The sequence below is a fragment of the Gorilla gorilla genome, chromosome 2, assembly GCF_029281585.2.
Source record: "Gorilla gorilla gorilla isolate KB3781 chromosome 2, NHGRI_mGorGor1-v2.1_pri, whole genome shotgun sequence".
Lineage (NCBI taxonomy): Eukaryota > Metazoa > Chordata > Mammalia > Primates > Hominidae > Gorilla > Gorilla gorilla.
Window position 1 is genome coordinate 168,439,343 of NC_086017.1, and position 14,866 is coordinate 168,454,208.

Here is a 14,866-nt window from a genome sequence, read left to right on the forward strand (position 1 = left end):
GCTGAACTTCCAAACTCAGTGGTCCTAAGGCATCAATAAAAGTCATGCTTGTAAAAAGCCATGTCACTTCTCTCAAGAACTCTTCACATGTGAACCTTTTCTCTTATGTTAGTCATATTAATCCCGGATGAACTATCGTGGCTCTGATGGAGGAGTGTGAGTCTACTGATACTACATAAACTGTGATAAAAATCCATCTTGTGCTTAAGCTGAAAATTCTCCCGGTGTTATCTAGCATTGCAAGCCTTATCCACGGAGCATGCTGTAAACATAGCCGTGGTCAGTTAACTTCATCTTGCCCTAGTGGCTATTGTCCTAACCTTGGCCAGTTGTTTGGTGGGTGTACTTGTTCTGTTTTTTCAAGGCGAAGAGTAGAGTGTGTATTGGGGCTATGAGGAGAAGCAGAGGGTTCTTATAAAGAGAAACTCAGCACAAATCCATCATTTTCTTCACTCAGGAAATAACCGTTTTTGTTGTTGTTGTTGTTTTCCTGGGCTCTAAAGACCATCTTTCTGTTTCCCAAATTGGTTTTCTCATGTGTGGATCCTTTCTTTTCAGCACTTAAAATTTTCTTCTTTTGATCTGCATCTTTACCCTCCATCTTCTCAAATACAGATCTTGAAACATTTCAGTATTTTATTACCACTCAACCAGGAGACAAAAATCCAAGCCTGGATGAATTCCATCATAGCACCTGAACAGTGGATTGAAGCTGGAGAAAATCAGATCTCTGCTTTACTTCAGATCCATAACCTTAGGTCCCATATGGATGCTCCTCACTGCCTGACCACCCTGTTGTATTTCTCTAGGAAGCTCATGCTCCCTTCTCTGAGCCTTTCATTTCAAACCTTCTCTTTCCTCAAATATCCTACCTTCCACTCCTCCCTTTCCCCACCTCACTTTCAGCTGATGGCCTCACCTCTTATTTTACTGAAAAAATTTAAAAGCTATAAAAAAGGATGCATTCTTCTTTTCACCATCAGATCTACTAATTGATCTGGTTCTGTATGTAATCACCTCTTCTCTCATCTGTTTCATCAATCTCAACCTCTCTATTGCATCATCCCAGCGATATACAAACAGGCTCTGAAGGCTTCCATTTTTACTCATCTCTACAATCCCCCCACTTACCAACCCATTCAGCACCAAACTGCTTAAAACAGCTCTCTACATATGCTATGTTTCCTTCTTTACTCGTTCCTTCTTGTTCCTCCACCTACTTCTGTTCGTACCTTGCCCTTAAAACTCTATTAAAACTGCTCTTTCCATGTTGCCCAGTTGAATGGACACTTATCTTGACTTGGCTATCCAGTCCCATACAATTCCTTTCTTTCTCCTTCTTGGACACTTTCTTGATATCTGTGATGCCCTCTACACTTCCTGAGGTTCTTTTATTTCTTGGCTGCCATGTGGATGCAATCCTGAACTGGGACCATTTCCTCTCTAAACTCTCTTCCTAGATTGCTTCAGTCTTCCCATGGTTTTCATCATCTGTATGCTGATGATGTCCTAATCTATATTCCTGGCCTAAGTCACTTCATATTTGGATATCCAACTGTCTAAAAGACAATTCCACTGGGACATCTGGCAGGTGTTTGAAACTTCAGATTCAGATGTCTGAAAGTCTTGTGTCCCAGCTTCATTAACTTGCCCCTCCCCAGAGCTCATTTTCTCCCAGTTTTATCCACCTTAATAAATGGTACCACCATGCCAGAAACTTGACATCAGCTTTGATTCCTTATTTCCCCTCACACTTACATGCCATTCATTAGTTTGTTATGTCACTTTTACCTCCAACCGTTATATTGAATATGTCATTTATTTCCATCCCTACCAGGATCATCCAAGTTTAAGCTACTTTCTTCTCTTACCTGGATTAGCAATAGTCTCTTTTGTGATCTCCTTAATTTTACTTTTGTCCCTTTCCAATCTAATCCCCACACAGCAGACTGAGCAATCTTTTAAAAACAACCTGGTTGCAATGGACTGAAGGCTTATGTCCCCCTACCATCACCAAATTCATACATTGAAATCCTATCCCCCAAGGTGATACCATTGGGAGGGGAGGCCTTTGGGAGGTATTAAGTCTTGGGGATGGAGTCCTCATAAATGGGATTAGTGCCTTCTTAAAGAAGCCCAGCAGAGATCACTTGTCCCTTCAACCACGTAAGGACACAGCATTTGGGTGACATCTATAAGCCAGAAAGTGGGCCCGCACTAGACACTGAATCTGCCTTGATCTCGGGCTTCCCAGTCTCCAGAACTGTAAGAAACATTTTTGTTGTTTATAAGCACCCAGTTAATAGTATTTTGTTATAGCAGCCCAAATGGACAAAGAAACTGAACTAAGGACTGCTGCTCAAAACTCCTCCGTGGCTTTCCATAGACCGCAATAAAATCTAAGCTTCTTGCCATGGTCTAAAAGGCCAGGACAGAATTCCCCAGATTAACTCTCCAGTCTCCACTCTCCCCTTTGTTCACTGGCTCCACCAATGCTGTGAAAGGGGAGTGTGCTCACTTTTGGGTAGGTGTGACCATCCACTGTGATACAGGAGGAAGAAAATATTAGAACTTTCATTTCTATTTATTTTTCATCTCATCCTTTAAAATTTCTATTTTTCAATGTTTTATAGTGAAATAACAAGTATGTAAAATAATGCATGTATATAGTTTAAAGGTAAATAAATGTGCACATATTGAAGGTACTTGCTCAAAAAAATTTTTTGATGAGATGTGTGACTTACATTTGAAGAGAATGCTCTAATACACAAAGCTTTTCCTTTCTCTTATTCTTCCTTTTTTGTTTTTGTTTTTTTGTTTCAAGGCCTTTGTGCAAATTGTTCTCATTGCCAGGAAAACTTGTCTAACATCTGCTCAGAGAAGCCTTCCTTGACCATCCAACAAATGCTCATTTTCTTTAGGCATTATCTTTTACAGTATCTATCAGTGTGGAATTGTGTGTTTGTTTCTTAGTGTATTGCTTCTTTCCATCAGGGCAGGGATCATGATTGTTTATTTAGTCTCTGCACAGTGGTTGGTATAGAGCAGGCATTTGCAAAAAATATTTTTGACTGAATACATGAACTTAGAGTCATATTTACCATGATTTTGCTGTGATTATTTTGTCTCCTCCGTGTTATTTCTCATGCCATTCTTTCTATATGGAACCATTTTTCTCTTTAAAGATAAAAATGCCTCTGAACTCTGTATTTCAATTTCTACCACTTTCCAACCAGCTCCCTGCCTGAGCAAAGAGTGTCCTAGACATTTGCCTCTGCATCCACATTCCACCTTCAATCTGCCCTCCAGTTCCTTCCATGATTTGCGGTCTTCATTTAGTTTTCCCCTCAAGCACTGGATTAGCCCCTTGGTCTGGCTTCTTAGGGTAGACTCTCATTCATATTTTCTGTTTATCTTTTTACCTCACCATTGCCACTTAGAAACTGCCTATCAGATTTTCCTGGTTCTGAGCTCATAGCCTGAAAGCCTAGAATCCTCTGCCCCCATCTGGGGTTCTGAAATTCCAAACCCCATTCCCCTCTAGCTTGCCCTGAAAGGAAGGTTCTCTTGAACATATATTCATACGGCTCTCCTGGAGACTGACCTTCCACAGCACTTGTCATTTCCATCACAAATGTAGACTTAAATTTCTCATCTTATGTTATATATATATCTATATATATATACTGTTACATCTTATATATAATAGGCCCACTTTTTATTTACTTACTTATGCATTTATATACTCAAGTACATAACATTAACACTTTAACCTAAAACACTAGATCTAAGCGTGTGGGAGCATCAGAAAGTCTCCTTGGGTTCCACCCAGAATTAGTGTTTCCAGTTTTATTTATGCCTTGACACTCCTGTCAGTTATCCTGGGAACTATCAAGTGTGTTTGTAGCAATGTGGACTGAAAACAAATCACCAAATGTTAGCCAGATGGGGCACATTTTATTTCAGCAGAAAATGTAGTTTATTTTATTTTATTTTTTCTGTAAGGGACATAGTTTAGAGATCCCATTTCTACAGCATACAACATTTCCCTATGCTTTGGTAACTGGAACACATGTGTTAATAAAGGCCTTTTCTTTCTGAAATTCTGGCCCTTTAGTAATCCTCCAATCAACTTTGTCAACTCTCTGGTCCTCTGATAATCAGAGTGCCATTCCCTCTGAAGTGTTGGGTAGCACATGCACTGAAACGAAATTATTAATAGTAATCTCTACTTGCTCCGTGGGGGTCTTTCTCATTTCTTCAATAAATCAACTGCTTCTCCACCATCTTTCTAAAATCCTTATTTTATAATGGAAATTAATTGTCTTAGAATCTATTTTTCTTCAAGTAAACTGCTCATTTACATAAGGCAATTAACTTAAAGTAATATTTTTTCCTTGATTATAAAATAAATATATAGAGAAAAGAAAATGCTAATCCCATCAACTAGAGCTATATCATTAACATTTTATTATATTTCCTTTTGGTTGTTTTAATGGGCAATCCTCCAAATAATATTCTTTATAAAAGTAATTTTGTACCCTGAAATATGGTATTTACTGTAAGTGTGTTTCATATCATTAAACATGTCTCATAAACATGACTTTTCAGGATTGGTTAATATTTTTTGTTCTCTCCGCAGAGAGAGCCAGGAAATAGTTCTCTCTCTCTGTGCATTGTTATATCTATCTATCTATCTATCTATCTATCTATCTATCTATCTATCTATCTTCCTATCTCTCTATTTCATCTATCTATCTGTCTTAAAAATATTCTTTTACCTGGATTCAGGACTAGACCTACAAAAAATATTCTTTTATATGGATGTATATTTATAAATCCGTCTGCAATACTTTTTGTGTTTGTTTATCTCAAGTTTTGTACATGTTTCAGATTACTTCTTTAGAACAGATTCCTAGAAGTGGAATCACTGTGTGAAAGGATATGAATATTTTTAAGACTCTTGAACTGCATTGCTAAATTGCTTTTTAGAAATGTTGAAATAATTTACACTTCAACTTAGAAACGTGTGAGTGCCTTAACTCTCTTGCTCAAGCCAGCACTGATTATTGTATTTTAAAAAATGTGTTAAAAAGGGTAACTTATTTTAACTTTGACTACTTTGCCTACTAATGAGGCTGAATATCTTTTACGGACTCAGTCTCCTAAGTATTTGCTCATGTTCTTCGTTCATTGATTATTGATTTTCATGAACTTATAGTAGTAGCTTAAGGATATTAAACTTTGTTTTTCATGCTTGTTACAAATATTTTCATTTAAAATTATTGTGCATAAAAGGTTTTGCTCTTTACAGACTTTATATTTTATGTAGTCAAACCTACCAATTCTTTACTCTTTGACATTAGTTACAGGTTAAATTAAATTTAAAAAACAAAGACAGAAAAGCATCTACAAAAGACACTTTAACAAATACCCATGTACCTGCCAGCCAGACTTAACAACTGCTAATATTTTGCTTCTGGTTATTTAACAATAAAATTACAGATGAAATTGAGATCTCCTTAATTCCCTTCCCCGGTAACATTTTCCTCCTTCCTTTCCTCACTTTCTCCTTACCCAAAGGCAACCTCATCATAAATTTTGTATAATTCTAAATATAGTGTATTTTTATCATAAGTGTATGTATGTATAAATAATGCATAACACTGCTTGGTGTGTTTTAAAAATTTATACAATAACGTTTATGCTCTCATAGTATTCATATCATAGTTTTGCAACTTGCTTATTAAAACTCAATATCATATGTTCAAGATTTATCCCATGCTATTACTTATAGGTCTAATTAATTCACTTTACCTGCCTGTACAACATGACTATACCACAACATTTTTTTTCCACATTCCTCTATCAAGGGACATTTGGGTTGCTCCTGATTTTTTGCTGCAAAAAATGCTTCAGTTAGTATTTCTGTACATGTTTTCTGATGCACATATGTAAGAGTTCATCTAGAAATAGAACTGCAGAAAAATAGGGCACATGAAATTATAATATAACCATTGATTATATTATAAAGAGCAGATTGCTCTTTAAGAAGTCTGAAAATGAAAATTTGTGGGTTTTGGTTATATGGATGAATGAAGTCTGAGATTTTAGTGCACCCTTCATCTAAATAATGTACACTGTACTCAATATGTAGTTTTTTAGCTTCCGAGTCTCCAATATCCATTATACCACTCTGTACACCTTTACATACTCATAGCTTAGTTCCCACTTACAACTGAGAAAATACAGTATTTGGTTTTTTATTTCTGACTTACTTCACTTAGAATAATGGCCTCCTGCTCCAGCCAAGTTGCTGCAAAAGACATTATTTTGTTCTTTTTAATAGCTGGGTAGTATTAGCACATTTTATATACTTCTTGTATTTAAGCATTTTTATGGTCAGCTTTAAATGGAATTAAGACTTCAGAAATAAAGTTACTCACCCATCTTAACAGTAATCTAGCTGTCATTTTTGAGTCTAATTAATGACTATATATATATATATGTTCTTAAGTGTTCTTTTTTCTAAACAGGAATACCTATTTTCCTTCCATCAAGAGTGTGTGAACATTCCCACTTTTTCACATCTTTGCAAAGACTTGTATTGTCACATTTTTCTTATCCTGGAGCTATAAAGATAACTTTTGATATTTTCTTCTAATTGTTATAAGATTTCATTGATTACATTTAAGCCTTTAATTTATGTGGAGTGAATTGATCTATATGGTGTCTGTGAAGGATCTACTTTTATCTTTTCAGCTTGGAAAAGTTACATGTCCTTACATTATTTAAAACATATTTTACTTTCTCTTCACTGATTTGTAATCCCCCTTCTATCACCTACCAAGCTTTCATATATGATTGGGACTGTTTCTGGGCTCTTTATTATTTACCATTAATTTATCCCTGCGGAAATAATCACATGAGTTTTCTCTTTCTGTACCATAAAAATTTCCTCCCCCAAAGTCTTTCTTACGATTTTGTTTATTCTAAATTTAGGACCAGTTTGTCAAACTCCATGAGAAAAGTCTGTTGTCATTAGGATTGGTTATGAAATTGTACTTACATTTTAATTTGGGAGAAAATTTTCATTTATATGATAATGGTTGTTCTTGACCATGAAAAGATCATATCTTTTCATTAATTCAGGTCTTTAAAATTTTTTTCATTAATATTAAAATTTTTTTTATCATTAAAGAGTTTCACAGCTTTTCTTATATTTATTCCTAGGTCCTTTATAGTCTTTACTGCTATTATAGATGGCATGCTTTTCTACATTTTCTATTTAGTTATTACTCACATATAGATTTGTTATTGATTTTATATGTTGATCTTATATCAAATAACTTTATGGATCTTTTGTATAAGTTCTAAAGGTTAGATTCTTTTGAACTTTCCACACAAATAATCTTATTGTCTATAAATAATTTCTCTTTCCCTTATCCTCCCTCTCATCTCTATCTCTTTCTCTTTCTGGTTTATTCTCTTTTAATCCTTATACTTATCTGCTTTTGTCTCCCTGCATTGGGTAGGATCACTGTAAAATGCTAAATTTTGAAGGTGATGACAGGTAAGCTTGTTTAATTTCTAATTATAGCAAACACCTTTACATTTTTTCTGTATGTATAAAATTAGCTCTAGGGTTTTGATATCATTCTCTTTTATGTAGGCTTTTTAAAAAGGATTCGTTTCATACGTAGCTAAACAATTGTATATATACATTAACTGATTATATGTATATATTTGTGTTGGTTTCTGGACTAGTCTGTTCCATTTATCTGCATTCATTCTTTCCATAAAAGTGGAGTAATTTAATAATTGTAGGTTTTATAGTGTGCTTAAATGTTTTGGAATGTCCTCTTTTTTGCCCCTCTCAAAAATTTTCAAACTAGTCTCACCTATTTATCCTTCTGGCTGTATTTTACCATCACTTCATAAGAGATAAAAAATAATTCTCTTAGAATTTAAATTGGAACTCAGTTAAAGTGCTAATTAACTTAGGAAGTATTAACATTTTTGTAATATTTACTATTTCCAATCAGGAACGTGGTAATATCACTGTTCATTTAAGTGTATTTCTCTCCATTGCTCTGTGACCTTGAGAAAATTAATCTTTCTTCTACTTAGTTTACTCATTTGTAAGATGATAATAATAATGCTGTCTATCTCATAGTGTTGTCATTGGGATTAACTGAACTAATTGATATTAAATGAACAGGACAATTAGTGGCACATTCTAAATGACCAGTAAAGTTAATTATTATTAATTCTAATAGTGTTCTTTGTATTTTCATATTAACTAAAAGTAATGTTGAATTTATCTTCTTATTTCAAATAGTATACTCCTTATTTCTGTCTTGTGTTCTATTTGTTATTATTATTATTATTATTATTATTATTATTATTATTAATGCCTAGTATGAGCCAGGCATGCTTTTTAGATATCCTGGATTCTGTAACAAACAAGGAGACAAGATCCCTGCTCTCATGGAGCTTATATTCTCATGTTGGCTCATGCTTTCAAGCAATACTAAATTATAAAGATTATAGTGGATATTCTGGTTTTATTTCAGTATTTAATAAAAAATCTTCAGTTGTTCACCACTAGGCATAGTTTTTCTTTTGTTATCAGACAAATATTTATCATGCTAAGAACACATCTTTCCATTTCTAGTTAGTAATAGTGCTCACTCACTTTGTTCAGTCAACACATATCACTGAGTGTCAACAGTAAGCCAGGTGATGCTCTAGGTGCTGGGTGTACAATGACAAGCATATGTTCTCATGGAAACCCAGTCTAATTAGTGACACAGACATTAATAAAATTTTTATACAAAATGTGTGTTAGTAAAGTGATTGTTGGATTTTATCACATGTCATTTAAGTGATAATTTTTAAAAATTTGAACTATTGAATTCATGCATTTTACTAAGTTCACTAATATTAAACTTTTATTTTTATATATTAAAAATATTTTAGCATTATATTACATAAGCATTTCCACATTTTGATGCCTGTGTGAGATTGATATATAGTTTGCAAAAGATAATTGATTGAATTTATTTATTTATTATTTTATTTTATTTATTTATTTTTGAGACAGAGTCTCGCTCTGTCTCCCAGGCTGGAGTGCAGTGGCGGGATCTTGGCTCACTGCAATCTCCACCTCCTGGGTTCCAGCAATTCTTCTGTCTCAGCCTCCCGAGTAGTTGGGATTACAGGAAGGCACCACCTTGCCTGGCCAATACTTGTATTTTTAGTAGAGACGGGGTTTCCCCATGTTGACTAGACTGGTCTTGAACTCCTGACCTCAGGTGATCCGCCTGCCTCAGCCTCCCAAAGTGCTAGGATTACAGGCATGACTGTACCTGGCTGAATTTACTGCACCTGGCTGAATTTGATTGAATTTTATACTGAAAATTCATGATTGAAATTTGGAAAACGTTTCTGGTAATGTTGGTCTGATCAAAGTAGAAGAGTACAATAACTTGAGAGAGTATCAATCAGGTTCATCTTCCTACCTCCACTCTCAACCTCCCTTAATGTACGTAAGACGGGTTTGAATTTGTGTTATTTGAGGTGGGGTGCTGGCTAGGGATTAGAATATTAGCTAACATTTATTTAGAGATCACAATGTGTGGCCACTGTTCTGAGAGCTCTGTATTAACTCAGTCAAGTCTCAAAACAGTGCTATGAGGTAGGTACTAATATTATCTCCACTGTACAAGTAAAGAAACTGGGGCACAGAGACTAAGGACACACAGCTGGTAAGGAGCACAGCAGATCTTAAAGCCAGGTGATTCAGAGCCAACATGCTTAACTACTCTGATAGGTGTATGAATCAAGAAAGGCAGGTTACGCTGCTATAACTAACACCAAAATTTCAGTTTCTAACAAAACAACAGATGTTTCTTTCTCATACAAAATGTGTGGTGGGACTGGGTGGCTCTCTAGAGCAGAAGCCCTCCATGTGGTGGCTCAGAATTCCAGGCTGTTTTCATCTTCTGGCAACTCAATTTCAAGTTTTGCTCCTACAATCATCATCATCATGGTAGAGGAAAAGAGAAATTGCAGAGAATAGTACACTGGCTTTTAAAAGATTCCTCTTGGAGTGACACATATCCCCTCCCATATTTCATTGGCTAAAGCAAGTCACATGGCCAGCCTTGCTTCAGTAGACAGGGAAATGTGATCCTCTCCTGGGCCCAGAGGAGGGAAGTACCAGATTCATTTGTGACAACCCTGATATTGCAAGGGTATGTGTATCAGTTCTAGCTCTGCCACTGACCTTCAACAGGTTCCTTTGCTTCCGATTTTAACATCCAGAAAATGACAGAATTTTTAAATTTCTTCAATTGATATGTATTATTTAAAAAGCCTAGTGTGTGCCAAGCACCTTGTAGCCCTGGCAATACAATGGTAAATACGGCAAAATCCCTGCCCTCAAGCAGTTTGCAATTTAATAGATATCTCACTGATAATTTTTAGTTCTAAAATTCCAAGATTCTATTAAAAAGCAACCACAATAACAAACTTCTCTTCATATTGTCCAGAATGTTATATTCTAGATACTCAGGCATTAGGAGTTTCTTCCTTCTTTCTTGTGTGCATTTCGCTGCAGTGAAACTCCGTCACTGCAGCCGATACACACATGGCCATCTCTTTCAAATCACTAATGTATGTCTATATGGCACCTATTGTGAAAATAAAGCAGACTTTGCACCATTCTTACAGCTATTTTGAATTTAGTACAGAGAACATTTCAAAAAAATCGGAAAAAATCTACTTGAGAAATACTTGGGCAGATAAATTTTCCACATAATGTACATTGCAGATATCAAAGATTTTTCTATTACTCATGAACAAACCAAATTATAAAACTTAAAAAAATTTTAAATTTTGTTTACAGTTAATTTTCCCTTAGAGCAATGTTTATTAGCATGAAATACAAGAAATGTGAATAAGTATACTTGTGAGTATGCACAAAACTAGTTTGCCAAGTATTTTTTTTTAATCTCTTAGGATTTGAAGCAGCCTGCGAGGTTTTAATTTACTGGTTGCCTCTAGTTAAAATACAGTTAGCAATGAAAAATTTATGAGAACTTGAGGCATTGTCTTCAAATATGATGCAACAGTTGAAAATTTGAATGAAACGTACAAAGAATTCCATTTTACTCCACACTGAGGCAATTGTGGCATTTCCTTTATTTTTAATACTGCATGTTGAATTCCTAAACCCAAGCCAAAAAGTAGTGATGCAATAGTTTCATATGTCTTTAGTGTCTTACAGAGCATTATAAATAAACTTCTGATAAATCACGCTCATTTTCATATTATTAGAATTCTTCATCATTTAAAAATATTATGTTAGTTTCACAAGAGACCAGTTCTGGAGTACTTAATTTGCTACTCATTTGTACTATGAATTTGTTTAATATTGGCATGCTTGTCTCCCTTTTCAACAGTAAAACAAGGACAGACACCATGATCATTTATTCTCAGAACATCTGGTTTGCTCAGTAAGCATCCAATACTTATTACTGGGCTATCTAAAAGGCAAAATAAGAATAATCAGAATATTTGAGTTTGGGAAGGGCTAAAAGAGAGAAGCTGATAATATTTACTAGAAGAGATTAATAACCATTCTTTTCTCTCAATGTACATATTTCCCTTGAGCAATCCAGTCTTCTGCCATGACAGTAAGTGCTAGCTTGTGACTCCCAAATCCATATCTCCAGTCATGGCTTTCTTCTTGAAGCCCACATTGGTATTTAACCACCACCACCACCTAGTTAGCCATATAAACAGCTTGGATTTGAAATATGTAAACCAGAATGCTTTATCTTCTTCTGCTGCATCAGATTACTTTGTGATTTCTCATTTTCAGAGTGATATTATCATCCAGTTAGCCAAACAATGCACCTGGAGTCATCCTGGATTCTTCTGTTTTTCTTATCAGGCTGTCAGTCCTGTTGATTTGACTTTCTTAATAGCTCTCCAGTCTTCCTATAACTTCTAACTTTAGTTCAAGCCTTCTTTCTTAGTCACTGTGCTTCTATAACAAATACCTAAGACTGGGTAATTTATAAATAATGGAAACTTATTTTTTATAGTTCTGGAGCTAGGAAGACCAAGATCAAGGAGTAGTGGAACTACAGGCATGTGCTACTATGCCTGGCTAATTAAAAAAAACATTTTTTTTTTTTAAGATGGAGTCTTGCCATGATGTTCAGGCTAATCTGGAGCTACTGGCCTCATATTATCCTCCTGCCTCAACCTCCTGAGTAGCTGGGATTACAGATAAAAGTCACCACACCCAGCTGTAAAATCTTTTCTATTTCATACTATGCATGCAGTTATTGTGTGGTTCTAGGAAACTGTATTGTGTCAGTATACAGACCTCAAAGGGCAATGTCCTTGTTTACTGGTACCACTCTATTCTGAATCTACTATGGTACCACGTGAAAATAATTTCTTACAAGTGTTTTATGATAATAATAAAAGAAAGGTAAAGGAAAGAAGGATGAAATTTAATTGCTAAAAAAAAAAGGGAAACTGTTTCAAGACAATCTTAAATCTTGGCCTGTAACATGGCCAAGGAAAGGAATATTTACCTTCTGCTGTGGAAACGTGGACTCCATCATGGCAGTTTCAAAGCTGTGAGCACCCCCTGCCTGGGTCTTCTCCCACAGGGCTCTGAGGAATTGCACAGAATGACTCTGAATGGACAGGGGTTCAGGAAACAGGCTCTGAAAGGGCATTAAAGACAGAAACAGAATATACTATGTCTTGTCCCAATAGTATTGTTTGATTGATTTCAAGGCACTGTTTAGGCTTGGTTTGAACTTTAACATGATTTAATTTTAAATGAAACAAGAAAAAGATCTGTCTTAAAGATCGAACATATGGGGGTTGGGCATGATGAATGAGCCTGTATTCCCAGCACTTTGGGATACTGAGGCGGGAGGATCGCTTGAGACCAGGAATTTGAGACCAGCCTGGCCAATATAACAAGACCTCCACCTCTCTTAAAAAAATTAAACGAGGCCGGGCATGGTGGCTCACGTCTGTAATCCCAGCACTTTGGGAGGCTGAGGTGGGTGGATCACGAGGTCAGGAGATCGAGGCCATGCTGGCTAACATAGTGAAACCCCGTCTCTACTAAAAATAAAAAAAAATTAGCCGGGCACATAAAGAAAATCACATTTACATATATTTCATTCAAGCCAATGAAAATAAACTTTTCAAAGGAAGATTTTAAGTTGTGTTTGTATATTTACTAATCAATGATGTGTCTAATAATCATTTACATGTGATAGTGTTATACCTATAAATGTAAGAAGCTTTTCAATTCAAAGGAACAATTTAAAAAAATGTATAGAACATCTATAAAGGTATAAAATACCATTTACCTACATACAATGTGATATAAAGGATCCTTTATGTATAATGTATAATAAAATAATGAGATTGGCTTATGAAATCATATTTTCTTTTTATGTCAATGACTGTCTAAGCACTGATGTATGAGACTAAGTGGTTTGTATGTACAAAGCTTCTATTTAGTGAATGAAGATTAATAAATACTATTCCAGAAAAATTTTATTATTATCATCAAAATGAACTATTTCTAGTACTAAATGGGAAAAGATGGAGGATCTTAATGCTCAAGTTAGTGATCCACAGATTTAAAAAGTTTAAGAGCCAGCAATAGATAAATTACATAACCCATAATGTGGATACATCTGATAAATTATTGATTATTATCGAAAACTGATGAAGCACCCAATTTTTCATTTAAACAACAGGACCTGATTTAATGAATCATCAATCTAAACAGGAGCATTTAGACTGGAATCTGTGAATTTGGGAACTGTATAAATGTGTGTAGTTGACAGAAAACAGAAATAATTTGGCCCAATGCGCAAGAGTAGTGCCAGGTTGTAATTATTAATATCAAGTCAAAGTTTGATTTTTATTTACCCCAAAGCCAGAATTCAGGCAGAAAATGACACAATATCATAAGTGTGGAAAAAGAAAGAAACCATTACAGTAAAATGAACACAGAAGAAACATAGCATACACAGATACTTTTTGGTGATTTTGCTTAAAGAGAAAAACAAAGAATCAGACAAAGTCAATAAAATAATACTGAGGGGCAAAAAAACCCATCAAGATTTCTTGGTTTGTTTTCAGAAAACTGACAACTGTTTAGAACAAAGCCAAAGATGAAACCAAATATAAAATCACTGATGAAAACTAAGTGAAAAATATAAGCAAAATAGAAGAAAAATAAGGTCGTTATTTCAAGAAAAGGAAAGACAGTCAATGCTGTTCTTTGTATTCACGTGCAATTTGGTTCACACCAAAATGTGAGTTGTTCTCTATGAGATGTTATTAAATGTTCCTAAGAAGACTCGCTTTAGAAAAAAACAGTATTCCTAAGGCATGTCCAATCTGTCTCTTTTCTTAATTGCTGTAGTTCTACTTTATTACTATAATGTATTCAGCATTAAAATTCATTATTTCCCAATAAGCTTGACTTTATCTTATAATTAAATACAACTGTCTTCTTGGTGATTTTTATAGGAGATATTATGGAAATATTTTATTAACAGAAGTAAATAAAGTGTCATATCATTTGGCTTTTCAGCCATGTTATAACATTTGCATTTTGTTTTTTCTGCCTTTACCCTCCCTGCTTCTAGCTGCATAAAATAATGCATTTTAAAAATAAAAATACATTATTTTTCAACATATGTGTGACAACAAAAAGATCACTGGGTCAGGGGTCAGACGATCTGAGTTCTGCCCTTCAATTTTCTTATCTGTAAAAATGATTCCTAAGATTCCTTCTATTACT

General features: G+C 34.8%; 1 protein-coding gene across 8 annotated transcripts in view; it reads right to left on the reverse strand.

Annotated features, from left to right (window-relative positions):
* VEPH1 (ventricular zone expressed PH domain containing 1) overlaps nucleotides 1–14,866 on the reverse strand; it is a 275,621-nt gene that overhangs the window by 48,678 nt on the left and 212,077 nt on the right. For all 8 annotated transcript variants that reach the window (XM_063704317.1, XM_055381889.2, XM_055381888.2 and 5 more), the window contains one exon: nucleotides 12,618–12,752. In XM_063704317.1, coding sequence (XP_063560387.1) covers nucleotides 12,618–12,752 — 135 coding nt within the window. The remainder of the gene's footprint in view (nucleotides 1–12,617; nucleotides 12,753–14,866) is intronic.